General features: G+C 41.3%; 1 protein-coding gene across 8 annotated transcripts in view; it reads right to left on the bottom strand.

The window, feature by feature from the left end:
* Positions 1-22293, bottom strand: part of LOC126100417 (eukaryotic translation initiation factor 4E transporter-like) — a 274981-nt gene that overhangs the window by 91194 nt on the left and 161494 nt on the right. For all 8 annotated transcript variants that reach the window (XM_049911013.1, XM_049911014.1, XM_049911020.1 and 5 more), the window contains one exon: positions 10236-10424. In XM_049911013.1, coding sequence (XP_049766970.1) covers positions 10236-10424 — 189 coding nt within the window. The remainder of the gene's footprint in view (positions 1-10235; positions 10425-22293) is intronic.

Below are 22293 nucleotides of genomic sequence, written 5' to 3'. Positions count from 1 at the left end.
CATTTGTGTATGTTTGTGCAGACGTGCACTTTCTTGTTCACAGATATTCACAACAAAACCAAGAGGCACGAGATTGGACGATCTTATGTTACCCAACGACAGTTTAGTACTTTGAATAGGGTTTTAGTTAGGCTAGTATAAACGTCCTACTGGCCAGTAGTTTAACATGTAGTATTTTCAATTATTAACATTGGGATGTGGTGGTGATCATAATTCTACTGTTATGTTTATTTTTTTGTAGATATACAGGTGCCAACAGATATTTAATAATTAAATTACATAGGTTGAGGAATATGTTCTTTCATAATTAACAATAACTTTGTACATGAAATACTGATCCGAATAATACAAGTAAATAAGTGAGTGTGTTGGCTGATTGTACAACTACAACAATAAATGTAAAGATAAATGAATATATATAATTTGTGTGTTATGTTTGTACAGTATTTGTGTAAATTGGAAACTAATTGTGTGTAATAGTGGGTACAGGTTTCACAAACAGAAACTTTTATGACAAACACTGGAAGCAACAACGTGATGTGTGGATGGAATGAGAGGGTAACGGCACAGCTGCAGAGAAAAGCTGAAGCAAGGGATGCCACCGGTAAGCCTAAGCCATGTCGAGGGCTTGGGCAATCCGCAGTAGACCCGCTGGGTCAGGTCAAATGGCCACTGATGACTTCTCCACTTTTGTATTATACAATGGAGACGAGATAAGCAAAGTGCACACACGATACAGTCAGTTAATCCTACAGCGCAACTACTAATAGCTGTACGAAACTGTGAACTCTACTTGCTTTTCTTCTGCTGTTCTCTACCAGACAGAGACTGATAAACATCATAACTTGTAGCAGTCAGTCATCTGGCACTGACTTCTGAGGAAGTACACTTGTAACCTAACGGGATCAACAATGGGCTGAGGGTCCAAAGACTGACTTGCAAAGCCACCATGACCAATATCTAACAAGTTGTTAAACCAATCTTCACTTCCTAAACTCAACAAAAACTGTAGCTTCATTCCTCGTACACAAATGAAGATGAAAGTGTGTTGTGAAATCCGAATCAATGTGTGACTCTTAAAAAAAAAATTAACAAAAATAAAAGTGCATAATTTGATGAATATTGAACAGTTACACCCACAAACTAACAGTTTCTGATATATTAATCTTTTTTTTTAACATCTTGTACTTATTTCTCGGGGTAGTCTTAAGTAAATATTAAGTAAATATTTGTGTATACATTCACGTAAAATTATTTTTTCTCATTCTCCTTGATAATGACGAGGGTTTTAACATGTTTAATATTTTACATTTTATACACTGTGAACAAGAACATTAGTTTAAATTGCTGGTCGATCTGAATTCTTATTACAAATATTAGTTGTCACAGTAAATGTAAATGCAGTTTGTCAAATAATGCTTTGGAACATAAGATTTTTTAAATGTTTAAAGAGAATACACATTAGGGAAACACTAGACTTGGACAATCAGTTTGCGATTTTTTTTTTAATGCAAGCTGAGAGCATGAACATGACCAAGCGATATTATACAGGATTTTTCACAGAATCTTATGTAATTGTGTAATGACCAACAGATAACGTCTAGAATAACTGGCGTAACTGCTCATTTTGCATATTAATGGCTAGATGATGCCCTCTTATTCTTATTAGTTCACTTGTACAGACAATTGATGGTTATATTATTTTGTAATGGATAAAATAATACTAGAAGAATTACCCCATCCTAATACCAAGGAGTTCATTAGGTGGGCGGGTTGTAAAGTGGCTATAATTTCACATCTTACAAGCACCCATCTACATAACTTGCCACAATTTGAAACCAGAATAGGTATCATCCAATAGGTTGTACATTGTATATATGACAATTTAAAGAAGACTGACTTTGTCACATACACCTTGTAAGTAGTTAACACTTATTGCTTGAGAGGTGATGGAGAGTGTATTATCAAAATGGCATTATGAGCGAGTGCCTGTACTAGTAGAGGTTGAAACGCCAGCGGAATTTAAACGCCACGCGTAACTCAAGCCCTGGGTGGGAAACCCTGCACAGGTGTATTGGGTTACTTACTCTGTTAAGCAGGAGCAAGATGGATGGGCTGGGCACCTGAGTGCTGAAGCACAATACAGCAGTGGCCCGCCGGTATTGTAGCAAGGCCAGTAGGATAACCAAATACTACTTCGGAAACTCAAAGTCTTGGATGCACCAGAGAGAAACGAGGAAGCGTTAAATCTGAAATCATGCAGGGTGGGTTATTTAAGAGGATTTTTACTCTTAGAAGCGTACCATTGTATGAATTCCAAATTGACAGATATAGGTATTTCCTCGCAGACTTTCTGCACTAGACAACAAAAGACTAAAATATGGTTGTCGGCGTTCAGAAGAATCTGTAGAGAGGGACATTATTCCATGGTTTCAAGAATATGATTCACCTTCTGCTTTTACAAGCTTTGCAGGGAAGCCAGCGGTGGATGAAAGAGGTCTTCCATTTTATGCTACAGAGGAACTTGCTGTCTTTGCTTTCATGAGATTTTATAGTTAGAATGGTTAGGCACTGTACTGATGCGAACTTTTACTATTCTGGATTTCACCTCCGGGTAGGGAGTAGTCGTTGAGTACACAGCTTTCCGTGATTGAGAGCACTACTACTGTCGATACTCACATAGAGACGTTATCTGAATTCCGGCCTTGGGGCTGGGAGTTTGTGTTTCTTGTCTGTAGAACACAGAGAGGAGGAGACAGTATTAGATTATACTAGTCAGAGGACCGCTTATTGCTGTACCAGTGTCTGACTGAGTTGTTTTTATATTCTGTGGCTGGAATAGTTCTGTCGTCACAGACGTGTACAAGAAGCAACACACTGACGCACCAGGCACAGTACATATGGTGATATTGCTAATTGCTTCAGCTTATTAGGGCTATAAAGCTAAACATAACTTATTTCCACTGAGGCTGCACACACCTGTAGATCATCTTTGAAAGTAGTGTCTTCTAGTGTTTGGTACGTAGATGTCAGTCATCTCGCATTATTTATATTAGATCGGGTAGCCATAAAAAGGGACAGATTTGGGCAATAGATCACTAATATTAATTAGGAAATTCATTTGTGTATCTAGGTCCATTGGACATTTATACTTTAACATTTTAATATATAAAGGGGTTGTAATCTACACTCATGCTTATAAATTAAGGACAATCGCAGAATGTGGCACTACACAAAACTGGTGCTAATAGCATAGGCACGTAGGGAACACACACGGCACGGGTCTGTAAGTCCACGGTATTGGTAATAAGTTGAGAAAACCATCCCAAAACATATGCTACAAGACGCCACTGTTTCCTATGCATACCCCGACATCAATATGGGATATGATCACCATGCACAAGTACACAGGCCACACAACGGGTTGGCATACTCTGGATCAAGGTGGTCAAGCAGCTGCTGGTGTATAGCCTCCCATTCTTGCACCAGTGCCTGTCTGAGCTCCTGAAGTGTCATAGGGGTTTGAAGACCTGCAGTGATAAGTCAACCTCGAGCATCCCAGACATGCTCGATGGGGTTTAGGTCTGGCGAACAGGCAGGCCACTCCATTGCCTGATATCTTCTGTTTCAAAGTAGTACTCCACGATGGCAGTGCAGTGGGGCTGAGCGTTATCATTAATCAGTAGGAAGGTGGGACCCACTGTACCCCTGAAAAGGCAGACATATTGGTGCAAAATGATGTCCCGGTACTCCTGACCTGTTACACTTCCTCTGTCAAAGACATTCAGGGGTGTGCGTGCGCCAATCATAATCCTACCCACACCATCAAACCACGACCTCCATACAGGTCCTTTTCAAGGACATAAGGGGTTGGTATCTGGTTCCTGGTTCACGTCAGATGAAAACCTGGTGAGAATCACTGTTTAGACTATACCTGGACTCTTCTGTGAGCATAATCTGGGACCACTGTTTGAATGACCATGTACTGTGTTTTGACACCAGGCTTTACGGGCTCTCCTGTGACCAGGGGTCAGTGGAATGCACCTTGCAGGTCTCTGGGCGAATAAACCTTGTCTGTTAAGTCGTCTGTAGACTGCGTATCTGGAGAAAACTGTTCCAATGGCTGCAGTAAGGTACTGAGCAAGGCTACCTGCAGTACTCAAGAGGCCGTCAGCAGGCACTGATGGTGAGATATCGGTCTTGTTGTGTTGTACACTGTGGACGTTCCGTAGTGCAGCACCTGGACATGCTTCCTGTCTGCTGGAATCGCTGCTATTAACTTGAGATCACACTTTGTGGCACACAGAGGGCCCATGCTACGACCTGCTGTGTTTGAGCAGCCTCCAGTCGCCCTAATATTCTACCCCTCATAACGTCATCCATGTGTGTTCTTTGAGCCATTTTCAACACACAGTCACCGTTAGCATGTCTGAAAACATCTGTACACTTACTTGTTGCACTGTACCCTGACATGCACCAACACACCTCTGCGTATGTGGACTGCTGCCAGCACCACCGTGCGACAACCGCAGGTCAAATGCACTGAATGGTCATACCCCGAGGTGATTTAAATTCGCCAACTGTCCACCAGAGCATTATTTCACCATGTATCAGCATTATCATTAATTTATGAGCATGAGTGTACAATAAATGTGGAAGTAGAAACAGCATTTATCATTTTGAAGTTACTGGTTTTCTTAATCATTTATTTATGTATAAGTTGTAATTTATATGTTGAAGAGCACGGAGGAGATAATATCACCATTAAGAGATCCTAAGCTCTGCTCCAGGGGGGGCAGTCAGACAGGGCCAAATCTTCATTTTCGTGTTCAGTATTTTCTGTTGCGCACATTCATTTTACACCCGCCTGGAGTATCATCTTGGAAAGCTGCCGGAGCAAGAGCTGAAAGCGAACACCAAGAGTCAACAGATAAGAGGGACATGCCCATACTGGCAATCAAAGGTGTCATTGAAGGAGGCATAGGATGGATGGTCATGCATGGCAGACTAACAGTGTGCATATCTCCTGAGGATAAAATCACAGCAGTAGGACAGCAGTAGTTTGGTGGCTTCTGCATACAGACACTCAACCACGCTAGTGTAAAAGGTGTCGTGATGGTGGATAGTGTTGAGATGACGTAATATGGACGGACGCACAAATGCATAAACGAAACACCAATTACTCTAGTTTCGAAGGGACAAGGGAATGGTGCAAACTGAGGAGGGTGGTTCGGTCTGCTCCCCAGGAAGTACCACTGAGGACACCTAGGACACAGAGACAGCGTACAACAGGCTACCAGGTAAGACATGCAGGACGACCAAGGAAGTTTCCTACTGAGCATGATCCCCAGGAATTCTATAGTTTCTAAAATCAGAAGGCCAACAGGCCCAACATATAAAGATGGTGGAAGAAACCGATTGCGCCACCAGAAATTCATACAGAAGGCTTTGTCAGTGGAAAAGTGAAAGCCACTGTCGATGCTTCATGAGTAGAGACGATCAGGACATCACCGAAGATAACACTCAATGAGACAGGTCCATGGAGAACTGTAACAGATGGCAAAATCGTCAACGAAAATGAAGCTGGATATGCCCTGCAGGAGACAGGCCATTACAGGGTTAATAGCAACACTAAATTTGACGACACTCACGACGGAACCCTGAGGCACTCAGTTTTCCTGGATAAAGGTGTCAGACACCGGAAAACCCACACGTAAATTGCAAACTTTGTCTTTTAAAAATACCTGAAGAAAACAGGGCAGGCGGCCATGGAAACCTCATGTGTAGAGAGTACAGAGGATACCAGCCCTCCAGCAGATGTCTTAGGTTTTCTCGAAATTGAAGAACACAGCCACAGTCTGATATTTCAACAGAAAACCATTTATGAAGTGGGTGGACAAACTGATAAGACAGTCAACTGCAGAATGGCATCCTCTAAATACACACTGTGCAGTGGTTAGTAAATTGTGAGAGACTAGCCACCATACCGGCCGGGCATGAATCATACACATCACCCTGCAAACACAGTGGTCAGGGAAATGGGGTGGTAGCTACAAGAAAGGTGTTTGTCCTTATCGGGCTTAGGTACACATATACAGTAGCTTCTCACTTTCAGGCAAGTGCTCCACCAACAGCTACTGAAGCACTACTCACGACCAAGCCCCACTGCTTCAATTCTGCCAGTACCTAGACGCCTACCTTCCAAACTTCACAGAAAATCTTCTGCGAACTTTGCAGAACTGGCAAAGGTCCTGGGTTTGAGTCTTGGTCTGACACACAGTTTTAAACTGCCAGGGAGTTTGATATTAGTGCACATACTGCTGCAGAGTTAAAATTTCATTCGGGGGTAAATGATATTGAAAAACTTGTAGCTACAGCACAGATCATAATTCATAGGAAAGTTTAGAGGTGGTCTTTATCCAGCAGTAGATGTAGAATGACTGACTAGAAATTTATTCACTGATCACTTGAAAACACTGGAAGAAAAAGAAAAAACTTTCTAACACAATGTATAGAAAACTAGAAATTAGAAATTAGGTATCATTAATGTGAGCAAAAGTTACTTGTGTGAAAGTAAACTCTTAAGACAATTCATAGCTACAATACGCAGGAATCACTGTACAGGCATGAAATTACATTCATAAGCCATTAAAGACATTTTGATGCATCAACAGTGTGTGTTCTAGTATCATCCCATACAAAGTAACAGTACATCTTTTCATTAGTTGTTTATTCTCTGAACGAAAGGTTTTACTATTTTGTTCACTTAGATCTCAGAAGTTGTTTGGTTGATGATCACTACAATAATTCATGTTCCACAAATTGCAAACCATGATGTTTTCGTATGTGCAGGCCCTTTATTTAACTGGTGGTGATTTTCAGGACTCCAATCTACATCTATACTCTGCAAACCAATGTGAGGTTCATGGCAGAGGATACATCCTGTTGTACCACTATTAGGGTTTCTTTCATTCCATTCACGTACTCGGCATGAGAAGAATAATTGATTGATTGACTGAATAAATGCGTCTGTGCATGCAATGATTATTCTAATTTTATCCTCACGATACCTATGTAAGCAATATGTAGGAGGTTTTAGTATATTTCTCAAGTCATCATTTAAGGCCGGTTCTTGAAACTTTGTTAATAGACTTTCTTGGTATAGTTTACAGTAACTCTGACACACTCGCATGGATCAAACAAACCTTTGACCATTTGTGTTACCTTTGTCTGTATATGTATCCTCATTAGTCGTATTTGGTACAGGTCTCTCACACTTAAACAATGGAAAATCCGGGATGGAATGTAACAAAACGAGAGAAGGAAAGTTGCTACTTACCATATAGCAGAGATGCTGAGTCGCGATAAAGCACAATAAAAAGACTCACACAATCATAGCTTTAGGCCATTAAAGCCTTTGTCAGCAGTACACACACACACACACACACACACACACACACACACACACACACACACACACACACACACACACACACCCATCTGCAGTCTCAGAGAGCTGAAACTGCAGACGTACGTACGTACGTACGTACGTACGTACGTACGTACGTACGTGTGTGTGTGTGTGTGTGTGTGTGTGTGTGTGTGTGTGTGTGTGTGTGTGTGTTTGGGCACGCGCGCGCGTGTGCAAGTTGAGCGTGCGTGAGTTTGCGTGTGCATGTCAACTGCTGACAAAGGCCTTAATGGCCGAAAGCTATGATTGTGTGAATCTTTTTATTGTGCCTATCGCGACTCAGCATCTCCGCTATATGATGAGTAGCAACTTTCCTTCTCTCGTATTGTTACATTCTCTCACACTTAAGCAACATTCAAGTTCTGGTCACACAACTGATTTGTAAGCAATATCCTTTGTAGACTTATTGCTTTGTACGAGTTGGCTGATTCCAATAGTGACTCCTTGATATTATAGTCAGAGCATACATTTTTTGTTTTGTGATGTGCACAGTTTTACATTTCTGAAAATTTTAACCAAATTGCCAATCTCTGAACCACTTTGAAATCTTATCAAGATCTGTCTAAATATTGATGCAGCTTCTTTCAGTCAGTACATCACAGGTAACTGCATCATCTGCAAGAAGTCTGAGATTACTATTAATATTTCCTGCAGGGTCACTGATATACAATATGGACAACAGGCATCCCAACATTCTTCCCTGGGGCACACATCAAGTTACTTCTACGTCTGATGATGAATCTGGTCAAGGTAATACACATTGCGCCCCCCCCCCCCCCCCCACCATCAAAAAGTCCTCAATCCAGCAATAAATTTCAACTTCTTCCCCATATGAGCATACTCTTGACAGTTGACAGTAAGCATAGGTGGGGTACTGAGTCAAATGGTTTTCGGAACTCAAGGAATACTGCATCTACCCAACTGCCTTGACACAAAGCTTTCAGTATGTCATGTGAGTAAAGTGAGACAGTTTTCACATGGTCAATGTTTTTGGAATCCAATGTTTAAGTTTCTGCGAGCTCATATATCCCAATAAATGCAGCCAAGGTTCATTATAAAAATGGCACTTTACAATGAATGTCTCATCCCATGTAGGTCATTCTGGTACCAGTGACCAGCACGAGTGTGTCAACTGGTCAATGAAAGCACTTCTGTTCCTTTTGAAGGTTTCAGTAAGTTTGTGCTCAACTTTGTTACTGATTCACCGATCTTAGGTACTAAAAGTGTGGAAAGTTACTCAGCTTTCTTTCAAAAACCATTCGTAACATGTTTAGCTTATTCTAAGACTGATATTCCACCTGCCACATTTAACAACGGAGCAATGTATCTTTCAGTGATTGGTGTCTGCCCATAGGAGTATATGTTCCTACAACAATAGAGACCACCCATTTGTGTCTGTGAAACACATTATATGTTATTACATAATTTATTTTAAGGGAGTATTACACGAACACCTGTCACTAAAACTGTTTCCCGCCAGACTGAGGCCATTAGCTTTGTCAAATATGGGCAGCACTTTCACTAATAAAGCTGTATAGGCACATGTGACCCGTCCAACAACTTTAGCCTCTCTCTCTCTCTCTCTCTCTGCTACTTGAATTTAAAGTGTTACTGTCTAGTGCAAACATTTCATAGCAATACACAGGTGGAGAATTGAAGACATCTGGGAAAGCTTAGTGTTTATCAAGCTTTCACTGTAGATCAATGTAATTATCTGCTTTACAGTAGATTCCATATTAAAATTGGGTAAACAATAAATAAAAATTTAATGTGTGATTCACTGTGCCAAGTGAGAGAACTTGAACCTTTAAATGTCCAGACATATTAAAGATCTGTGTGCTGAACCAGGACTATAACCCTGTCGAGTGCACAGTTTTAATTTGTCGGGACCGTCCGTATCAGCACACTATTCACCGCAAAGCGAAAAATTTATTATGAGTACTTTAAGCTTTTCCTTTGCGGGGAAATAACCTACCTCCTGAGCATTCCTCGAGCATTAGAAGATTGATTTTTAACAGTACCTATCCTTCGTACTCAATAGCTACTCTTACTTACATGTTGGACTACCAGTCCTTAGAGAGAGAAAGATAGACAGAGAGACAGAGATAGAGAGAGAGAGAGAGAGAGAGAGAGAGAATCAATAGCAGAAAAACTTTATAGAAAACCGGTTTCAAACAAACTTGGGCACACAGTTCTCTCTAGTTCAATTCAGCAAAGATTTCTGGCAGTGGTACTTCTGTTTTTTAACACAGACAAATTGTAATTTCTATTTTAGTAAGGCCTCATGAAGATACTTCTTAAATATGTAATTTAGAAACATCTACTGATGCACGATGTTCTTAAGCAAGAATCATATTAGTTATTTCCTGTAAGCAATAATTATAAATGTACTATCAATTAAAAACATAGAATTGTATGTAAACACTGCAACGAAGAGAACGAGTCTTTTACTTAGTAGCTGCATCTGCTATTATCAAAATCTGATTGGTTGACTGCCACTTAAAACTATACCCTTCTCTTTCACAGGTATTACCAACGGAAGTATTCAAGCTCGACTTATAACCTGTTTTACAGCTCACCAAGACAGAGAGTGAAGCTCTGAAAAGATATGTGAATTGTGCCTGAATCAGCTAGTGTGCAAGTGAATTGTCAACTATGGCACACCGTCTTTTGATTGAGTGCTGGTTGTGCACACTGTTTTAACCTGCTAGTTTCATAATGAGAGGCACACAACTTATACACTGACAATTAACTAATTTATTACCTGTTGGACTTGAAGCAATTTCATAACCAAATCCTTGGGGATTTGCATCTGCTGTTGCTGCTGAGAGATGTTAGTAGTTTGCTTGTTTTGGGAGTTAGTATTCTCCAGGCCTCCTACCATATTCACAGAATGATCAGGAATTGATGTCTGGCGACTTACTTGCCTATTTTGTTGTGAGTTTTTCAGCATCTGCAACCAGAATAAATTATCTTATTAATAACATGGTACCTTCTATATACGATGTTTCATATACCACCTCTAAAATCATAGTTTTAATGTCTGCCAACAGTTGTGTACATTATTTATCATAAAGGAGAGGATAATTTGGTGAACTTGATGGAATGAACATTATTATATACAGAACAGGGAAATAATGAGCTTCATTGCAAAAACTTTATGCTACAACACAACTTCTTATAAAACTATATAATGTGTAAAACCTTATTTCTGAACAAATAACTACTGTATCATTGGAAGCTTGCTAGAAGTCAAGATTTACTTTCGAAGGCTTTAAACATGCCAAGGGCAATAGAGACCGAACTAAAGCAACCAGACAGGTTTATGGAGTTATACTATATAAAGTGCTCTTAGTTTGCATTACATTTCATGCGAAAATTGACATCCAATGTATTCTAAACTTCAGAAATTCTAATAAACTTTAACTACATCCCTACAATATACATGAAAATTTATCAACTAATATGATCCTCAGTGACCTGAATATCCAAACAATCAAAATTAAAAATCAGTTTGCATTAATAACATTTATGAAAATTAAACACACAGATATGGTGCGCATAATGGCATGAAAGTACGAAAAGGACGGAATGGCTAACAGTACTTACCTTAGTGTGGTGGCCTTCCAATACTGCCAATACACATTTAAAAATGTGAACATTATGTCACTTCTGTAACTAGAAGTTCCTTTTTCCAGAAAGAAAGGGATACGTTTGGAAAATACAAAAAAGAGGAGCAGTTCACTGTATCTTTGTAATTTTGTATACGTATGACATCAATACAAGACCCACAGATGAGGCTTTACGAAAAGCTCTCCATGTTACTGATGACATGTCAAATAGTATTTAAAACATGGGTTTGGTAGAAAAGTCATGGCATGGTTGGCTGGAAGACCCCCAAAGAGCATGTTCAGCCTACTAATTGGAATGTTTTTTTCTATCGTGTGTGATGTTTCTGTTGGATGATGAAACCCAGTGCTGGAACATAGCCTGCTCCTCTCTAAGTGGACCACAGAGGGCTTTAATGTCACAACTGATGGATGAATCACCAGCAGTATTACATGCTCCCTCTCCCTGCGAGTCTATGGGAAATTGAATTTAATGCAGCACACTGGTGCTAAGACTGGCAATCAGATACTGTCAACGCCATTCCTTGCCTTTGCCAGAATGGCAAAGGAAAGCAGCCAACACCACGACATACCCAAGCAGTTACCCATCCTAGCACTGGCCACACCTGATTTTGCTTAACTTCAGTCATCTGATGAGAAACAGTGTTAAGCAAGCCAAGGCTGTTGGCAAGGGTTAGGGGTGAAGTGCATAACGTGACAACCAATGAAAATGATAAACGTGTAATTCTGAGTTAAGATAGATTACATTTTAAGTAAAGGTGGTTAAATTATCACTATTTTGCATAATGAGAATATGGTAGACCAAGTGTCCAAATAATCGAGACTTGTCAATGGAATGAAACAGTCACAATTGTGACGTTACAGCTCCCAAATTTATGGCCATCATAACCACAAGGCACATAGCACCATTAAAATTCTGTCCCTTAGTTAACATAAAATTTGTTATTTGGGTTTAGACTTTTGGAAGTTGAATAATTTATACCTCTATTGTATGAAGCTTCACATCACAAATGGGGATTCTTCTTGCAAGTTTTATTATTGCAACACTGTAATATCTTGGGAGAAATAAAAATAAAGTCAACTGCACTAATCACTTGCCCTATAGTGCAGGTGTTCAATAACAGAAAGGTACATACATACAGAACTGCAACAGGATAGCTACACATTTCTTCCCTGAGCATACCTGCAGGGGGGGGGGGGGGGGGGGGGGAGGCGCAGAGATACAGCTATGAGAGGGAATACACCAAGTTTAAGAACAGGAACACAGCAATAGAGTGAGATCATCCAAATGCAGGCATGGGTAGTGTGGTATGTTTAACATTTAGAACAGGATTTTGGGACTGATGGGATACACTGGAGGGAGACAGGTACAAGAACAGTCAAAGATTCATTAACTCATGTCTATTTACTAAACTGAAGATGCCAAAGTGAAGTAATGAGAAGCTTGAGGATGTGGAATAAACATGATGGAAATAAGAGCCAAAGATAAGTGGAGGATAAGGATTAACAATGACAAACAAAATGAGTTACTGAATGTAGGATTTAATGGAAGGACAATTCTACCCGTACAATACAAAAGGCTGTTTGGGAGGGTGGAGTGAGGAGGAGCCTGATAGTCTAGATTGTAAGGCAGCCAATAATGTTAGTGGAAACAAGGCCCTGTGTATATACTGTGTGGCAACAAGGATTCTGTTGCTGATATTAAAGTGTGTGCTTCTAAACCAGTTTACCATGGAAAATTCAAATATGTAAACAAAAGAAAATCATTGTCAGGGATACTTTTTATGTTTTTATTTATACACACACAGGACACACACACACACACACACACACACACACACACACACACACACACACACAGGGGACACACACACACACACACACACACACACACACACACACACACACACACAGGGGACACACACACACACACACACACACACACACACACACACACACAGGGGGACACACACACACACACACACACACACACACACACACACAGGGGGACACACACACACAGGGGGACACACACATACAGGGGGACACACACACACAGGGACACACACACACACACACACACACACACACACACACACACACACACACAGGGGGACACACACACACAGGGGGACACACACACACAGGGGGACACACACACACAGGGGGACACACACACACAGGGGGACACACACACACAGGGGGACACACACACACAGGGGGACACACACACACAGGGGGACACACACACACACACACACACACACACACACAGGGACACACACACACACACACACACACACACACAGGGGGACACACACACACAGGGGGACACACACACACACACACACACACAGGGGGACACACACACACAGGGGGACACACACACACACACACACACACACACACACACACACAGGGGGACACACACACACACACACACACACACACAGGGGGACACACACACACACACACACACACACACACACACAGGGACACACACACACACACACACACACACAGGGGGACACACACACACAGGGGGACACACACACACACACACAGGGGGACACACACACACAGGGGGACACACACACACACACACAGGGGGACACACACACACACACACACAGGGGGACACACACACACACACAGGGGGACACACACACACACACAGGGGGACACACACACACACACAGGGGGACACACACACACACACACAGGGGGACACACACACACACACACACAGGGGGACACACACACACACACACACAGGGGGACACACACACACACACACAGGGGGACACACACACACACACACAGGGGGACACACACACACACACACAGGGGGCCACACACACACACAGGGGGACACACACACACACACAGGGGGACACACACACACACACAGGGGGACACACACACACACACAGGGGGCCACACACACACACACACACAGGGGGACACACACACACACACACAGGGGGACACACACACACACACAGGGGGACACACACACACACACAGGGGGACACACACACACACACAGGGGGACACACACACACACACACACACACACACACACACACACACACAGGGGGACACACACACACACACACACAGGGGGACACACACACACACACACACACACACAGGGGGACACACACACACACACACACACACACAGGGGGACACACACACACACACACACACAGGGGGACACACACACACACACACACACAGGGACACACACACACACACACACACACAGGGGGACACACACACAGGGGGACACACACACAGGGGGACACACACACAGGGGGACACACACACACACAGGGGGACACACACACACACACACACAGGGGGACACACACACACACAGGGGGACACACACACACACAGGGGGACACACACACACACAGGGGGACACACACACACACACACACAGGGGGACACACACACACACACAGGGGGACACACACACACACAGGGGGACACACACACACACAGGGGGACACACACACACACAGGGGGACACACACACACACACACACACACACACACACACACACACACACACACACACACACAGGGGGACAGACACACACACACACACACACACACACACACACACAGGGACACACACACACACACACACACACACAGGGGGACACACACACACACAGGGACACTAGAGAAATATGGGTATGCTGCCACAACCAGTAGAGATGGAATGTGATAATTTTTTGTTCAACAGCAGGTGGGAAGAATCAGATGTCATTGGGTTATACTTGCCACACCTATGTCATTAAGACCACCTGCAATAGTTGATTAATTGCAACAGCCGGTCACTGCTTCAACACTAAACCTTCACACTTCCCAGACGCAGGTGCATCAAGTTTCCAACAGTGGTGTTAGCCGTAATTTGTGTCAATGTTAATGAGCGGGAGTTTTGGCTGACAAGTAAACATCTGTCATATTACTGAACACAGTTGAACTACTAAGTTCCTGTGTTTAAAGATTTAGCCTGGTACTGAAAGTAAATGGATTGCTTTTGTGTATACATTTCTCTAATTCTCTATAGGTGTATTACTGAAGAGGTATTCTTAAATTTTCAGAAAAGCCACATATTCGTGGATGTCGATATAAGCCATACAACTTCTTCTACATCTAAGGGAAGTCAGAAACAGGAAGAAAATTTCAGCAGTCGTAAAGAAAGCATAAAAACATTACTTTGGAGTAAAGGTAGGAGACCAAGCTTAAGAATGGGTACCACATTTATGTTGTTCTACATGTGGAACTAATTAATTGGTGGAAAGGTAAAGAGAATGTGGCATTGTTCGCTGTGCCCACGGTGTTGAGAGCCCAAGGACCACGTTAATGATTGTTATTTCTGTCTAACAAAAATTCTGGGTTTTACAAACAAATCGAAGAGGCACATTGTTTACCCGGATATGCCTTCAGTGAGAAGGCCAGTGCAGCATTCTGACAGCCCTCCAGTACCTTCAAGAGCTCCAGGTCAAATTAGGAGCAACATTGAAGTAAGTAGTACTAAAGGAATCACAGATGATCCTTTATACCATTCCACAAGCGAGTCATCGCCACCTTCGTTAACACAAGCAGATTTAAATGATTTAGTACGTGATCTAGGACTAAGTAAACGAAAGGTGCAGCTACTTGGCTCAAGATTACAAGAGTACAATCTACTCCACCAAAGTTCGAAAATCAGTGTGCTCAGGCACAGAGAACACACCTTCATTTCCTATTTTGCAACTGACGGAGCACTGACATTTTGCAATGACGTTGCTGGCCTAATGAAAGTGCTGAACTTCACCTATATTTCACAGGAGTGGAGACTTTTTATAGATGCGTCGAAAACACAAGTCTCAAGGGTGCTTTGCTCCATAGTGGAAATAAAATACCCTCTGTTCCAGTAGCTTATGCCAGCTTGACCAAAGCTAATTACGAATTCAAACAAAGGATGCTAAATTCATTACACTACAATGAATACAAATGGAAAATATGTGCAGATTTCGAAATAATTGCTATGGTACTGGGAATGCAAAAAGGCTACATGAAGTATGCCCGTTTTCTTTGCAAGTTGGATAGTCGAGACAGAAATTCTCACTACATGGAAAAGAAACGGTCTAGATGGAAGTGGAAAGTTGGTGAAAATGTACAACGTGAAAGTCTGGTAGCTCCTGAAGATTTACTACTTCCACTGCTTCACATCAAACTTGGCCTAATGAAATGATTTGTAAAAGCCTTGGAAGCAATGGGCAGCGGGTTTGCATATCTAGCTACCAGATTCCCCCTTATTTCAGCTGCAAAAATAAATGAAGGTGTATTTGTGGGCCCACAAATCAAGGAACTGCAGAAAGATGCAAATTTTGAAGCACATTTAACTGACAAAGGAAAGACAGAATGGGACTGTTTGAAAATGTGTCAGAAAACTTCCTCGGAAGAAGAGCTACTAACTACAAAGCAATGGTGAATAACATGATCAAAGCATATCGATATATCTGGGGGTGAAATATGTCATTGAAGGTACATTTGATGGACTCATCTGGTTTACTTCAGAGAGAGTAGTTGTGACATATCGAATGAACATTCTGATAGATTCCATGAAGATGTTTCTACCGTAGAAAGGTGTTATGAAGGAAGGGGTACCTTCCATGAGGTGTGACGAAGTAATAAGACTTATTTTCTTTGCAAGATGTGGCAACCCTGCAGGCTTGCGTAGGCACAATATCTTTGACCTTGGTCTATAAGCTGCTGCTAGTCCAAACAGTACATCGATTCAAGTGCTCAGTCGTCAGTTGTGCTGTAATAAATTAATACGCGTTTGTCTCTCTAGTCACGGAAATGGAACTGCATAATATTGCGCAATGGTATGCCATTTCTTTTTTGGGTTAAATTGGGTGAAACTGCAACGACAACTTACGGTAAGCTTCAGAAGGCTTTTGGGGAGGATGATATGTCAAGAGCTCAAATTTTTCGTTGGCATAAAATGTTTAGTGAAGGCAGAACAAATGTTGAAGATGAAGGCTGCAGCAGACAACCATCGCGGACGGATGTCAACTTGGCCAGGGTGCGTGAACTTATACGATCTGATCGAAGACTATCCGTGAAAATGAATACAGAAGAGCTGAACATCAATCGAGAAACGGTTCCTCTAATAATAACTGAAGATCTTGGTATGAGAAAGATTTGTGCAAAAATTGTCCCCAAAAATCTCACACCACAACAGCGAGAAACTTTGAAAAATGTGGCAGCCAATCTGTTAGAGCAAACGGAAATCAATCCAGAATTATTGAGCCGTGTTATCACTGGTCATGAAAGTTTGGTTTTTTTCAGTGCGATCCAGAGACAAAGAGCCACAGCTCAATTTCACCTCATGTTTGCTGCACTACATCAGAAACAGAAATAAGAAATAAAATTGCAGTTACTCAAAGTATCCCTGACAGAAAAAACTAGAAACAGTTTTGAATTCAGCACTAAGTCCAACTAGAATCACCATGTATTTTTTCAGAAATAGAAAAAAGCTTTTTTTTGTAGAACAGTGTAATCTGTTCAAATTTAGTGAAAGGTAGACATTCAGAATACATTTCATATGGCGGGCCTGTTTATGGTGGTAGATAACTGGCTGGGCCATCAACACAGCAATTTGAAGTTTCACTAACTGAAGTACAAGACAAGCTGCAGTTCCTTTAGATCCTACAAACATTCGTCATACACTTGTTTCAATACGGGAGAAAGTGTAAAGAATATGGCAGATGTTCACATCAGGTAATTAATGTTAAAAAATGCATCATCAGATAATCAAGATTACGGTGACAAGTCTTCATGGATACATTAAAAGCAAATGTGACATGTTTAGACAAACTTTTGGAAAGGAGTAAACCTCAAAGCGTTTAACACTGAGAATGACAAAAGCTTCTGAGTGCCACCAACCCTTACTGGTCAGAACTCTAGGACATGCCATTTCACTGGTGATGTATTACAAACGCCATAATGTGCAAGGAAACTACAGAGATAATCAAGTGGAATGATAAATTCGTTATGATGGAATATGTTTTGCTGCTGTAACAGCCACTGGTTAAACTTCTCTGTACACAGAAGTGCTACTATCATTTGATTAAGTGGAGTCTAGAATATAATCAATTTCTACTCATCTTTCAATTTCATTACCTTCGGACTCTGCTATAAAACTCATTACAGTGCTCTACCATCTGAGCTACCGAAGCACGACTCACGCCCGGTCCTCACAGCTTTACTTCTGCCAGTATCTCATCTCCTACCTTCCAAACTTTACAGAAGCTCTTCTGTAAACCTTGCAGAACTAGCACTCCTGGAATTTAAGACCCATTTCAGTACCTGTATCATGACCTGCACACAACCAGGCTCTTTAGATACAGGGACACACAATAATCAGCTCAGATTCTTCAGCATATGTTTTGGTATCACATCACTGTCACATGCAACTTAAGTGAGCATTTGTGGTACTCTCAGGCAAAATAGTGGTCAAATTTACTGCTAACACAGTTCTACGTGTACAGTAATAAAATCAACAAGCAGAGTTCCAGGCTTAATTTCTACAGTATAATCTCTGTTGAAAAGAAAATCAGCTAAATTTCAAAGCTGCATTTCATAGTGGTTAATTTGACAGATTCCACAGTTCTCATGTTACGGTTTCAGTCAACCACGTTGAACTGAGAGCTGCTCAGTTTATTCTTTATAACTTTGTAGTTGCAATAATGCCCATGTGTGCACACACGGGTGTGCCACTTATCAGTAAGTTACAACTTGTATTCACATAACTATGTTTAAGCAAAAAGGTTACTTACTTTCAGAATGGCTCAAATATATATAACACCACTTCCATCTATCCTTGTAGCTGCCTTAACATTATGGCATTTGTAATCATGAAAAATTAATGTTGGCTTCTAATGATTTGACATTAAGGGCGCTGGCATCTAGAGGCATCCTGATCTGTCATAACTGTTTACAAATTTTTGTATTACCTGTTACGGAGAATGACCACATTCATTACACTCTAATACTGTAACAAATATGTAATGAATGATGTCGGACCTACAGAAATCTAATCTTTAGTGCAACTGAAAAATTTCGAAAGTATAATGTTTATGCCAGACAAAGATCCAATGCAAAGCGAACCCTCAAAATTCAAAACACTGCTAGCTGTTCATGGCTATTCATAGATAACAATGCTAAGAAACTGCACACATAGAAGCTCTTAGGCAAATTTTTAAGTGTTTGTATATCTATAAGGAATGCATTCACAGCAATTTTTATGCCCCTGGCCTATTTTTGAACCTAGGGAACAGAAACTGATAGCTTTCAGACAGAAGTCTTGGGACCATACTTCTAACATATTACGATCTCAAGAGATTTAGAGAAAATGATTTTTTTGCTTTCTGACCATAAGACTCAAAACATAGAAAACTGCTTTGTTGTCAGAAGTTGAAATCATTTCTGTGAAGATTGTTCCCTGCTCTACAATCTGGGACAAAACCTGACAACTTATGAACCACTCTTTACCAATAGCAGCAGGTATAGATTTACACAGTACAGAACTAATAAACCACATACATTTGGCAGTTAGTACATGTGGACACCAAATATATGCTGAACAGATTTCAATACCTGGGAAAGAATGAACATTCAAACCCTTTCCAAGCTTATGGCACCATTCCTTAGAAGCTTAAGGAATTTGGAAACAGCCATTTTTTCACGTCTTGACACCTGGCCAATACACTGAATAGTTAAGGTGTAAGTCTAGTGGGTACAATGAACAATTCAAAAAGAAGAGAACCACATCAATATGAAATTCAAAACCATCGTTATTTGAAACTACCACAATGAAGCATGTAGACATAACCTTGCCCACTTATGAAGCCAAGAAAAATTTCCTGTATTCAGTACACTACATCTACATGTTCATGTAAGACTGGGAATGATTTGAAATTTCTTCCAGAAACTGAAGAATTTGACGATAAAAATAAATATAGAATTGATATCTGGGACAGATGGCTTCCAAATTTTCAGAGAAAGCAGCATCTGGGAGGTATAAAACACAAGTTTTTTTACAACACATTAGAATTTCCCAGTATAAGTGTGTGGGTCATTAAACAGAGCTGTTAAAGTGAAGTTATGAACTGTAAACAGTTTCTGCAGAATCTCAGTTGAGCAATAAGACAAATGGAAAACAGGTGTCAAAACAGAGGTAATGGAGGACTAACTAACACTAACTACATACATTAAGGGAATATCCAGCCCCTTATTAAAGCTAACAGTAACAAATGCTCTTTAACAAAGCTGGTCACATCACTGCCACATTCAGGTACTTCTGTATTTGAGAAGAGTAACTTTAGCATAAAGAACATTTGCCACTCAGGTTGAACAATTTATTACTGGAAAGAGTGCTGACTGTGTCTGTCCAAACAGTACACACGCAAGACCCTTGTACTCCAGTTTACTGAAGCACAGCTGCAACAAACAACTGCAATAAGATTTAAAAGGGAGTCATATTTACTCTGCTTCCTATCTGCTGAAAGTAACACGTATTTCTTAGTATGCAATATCCCGTAGCTACCACAATCTTCTCTGTAGACTCATGTCAGCTGCTGACGATAGCTCTTGGTTGGCTATTTAAAATTATTACGTATTGGAGACAAATTTTGAAAAGTATGATATCTGCTATATCCTTGAGTAGCTGGATACTGGTGCAAGTCAGAAAAACAAGAGAGAAATAATGACGATGAATGTGGGGAGACGGCCTGTGGACAGGACTCAAAACCCAAGCTAGAGTGTAGCAACAGGTCCGATCCAACACAAAAGTAGGTCGATAGCAACCTATGCAACAACGAAGTGCAACAAGCTTTCGACACAACCCTTTCAACAGGTCAAGTACAAGCCACAATACAAATTGAGACCAAAGAGGAAAACCAACGCCAAAGAGAAGTCTTCGATGAGTAGTCATTAGTATGGTGGAAATAGGAACGAATGCTGTCAGACGAAGTACAAGACTTACACAGAGGCTGAGACGCGGCGGTGTTTGTGCTGGCCACAAGGGAGACTACTGGCAGGTGTATTCATGTGATGAGACTGGTGTACTCACTAGGTGAGCACAGCACTGTGGCAAGACTGTCCTGTATCATCCATCAAGGTCTATTTGCTTCGGTGGGCATTCCACTTTTGCACAGCCCGATACCAAAATATTAGCTTTTGCCTATGGTTCTCTATGAGGGGACTTCAAAAAGTGATTTACATATTATGGCAGGACAAGTAATTTAATGCTGCACTAAACTGTCTTCTGAACATAGTCGCAAAGCCTCCATAAATGACAGAAAGTTCTAAATCTCACTTCCATCACTCGTCACAGAGCCAGTCAAGAACTGCTGTGCAAGCGACTTACTCATTGGAAAATCTTTCCCCAGATATCCTCTTAGCTTGTTTGAAAGATGGAAATCCATGGTTGCGAGATATCCCTTCCTGATCAGCATCACCTATATACAGGGTTATTACAAATGATTGAAGCGATTTCATAGTTCTACAATAACTTTATTATTTGAGATATTTTCACAATGCTTTGCACACACATACAAAAACTCAAAAAGTTTTTTTAAAACATCCACAAATGTTCGATATGTGCCCCTTTAGTGATTCAGCAGACATCAAGCCGATAATCAAGTTCCTCCCACACTCAGCGCAGCATGTCCTCACCAATGAGTTCGAAAGCATCGTTGATGCGAGCTCGCAGTTCTGGCACGTTTCTTGGTAGAGGAGGTTTAAACACTGAATCTTTCACATAACCCCACAGAAAGAAATCACGTGGGGTTAAGTCGGGAGAGCGTGGAGGCCATGACATGAATTGCTGATCATGATCTCCACCACGACCGATCCATCGGTTTTCCAATCTCCTGTTTAAGAAATGCCGAACATCGTGATGGAAGTGCGGTGGAGCACCATCCTGTTGAAAGATGAAGTCGGCGCTGTCAGTCTCCAGTTGTGGCATGAGCCAATTTTCCAGCATGTCCACATACACGTGTCCTGTAACGTTTTTTTCGCAGAAGAAAAAGGGGCCGTAAACTTTAAACCGTGAGATTGCACAAAACACGTTAACTTTTGGTGAATTGTGAATTTGCTGCATGAATGCGTGAGGATTCT

The sequence above is a fragment of the Schistocerca cancellata genome, chromosome 9 (genome assembly GCF_023864275.1).
Source record: "Schistocerca cancellata isolate TAMUIC-IGC-003103 chromosome 9, iqSchCanc2.1, whole genome shotgun sequence".
NCBI lineage: Eukaryota > Metazoa > Arthropoda > Insecta > Orthoptera > Acrididae > Schistocerca > Schistocerca cancellata.
Note: the sequence above shows the minus strand (reverse complement) of the source record. Positions and strands in the feature narration are given on the sequence as shown.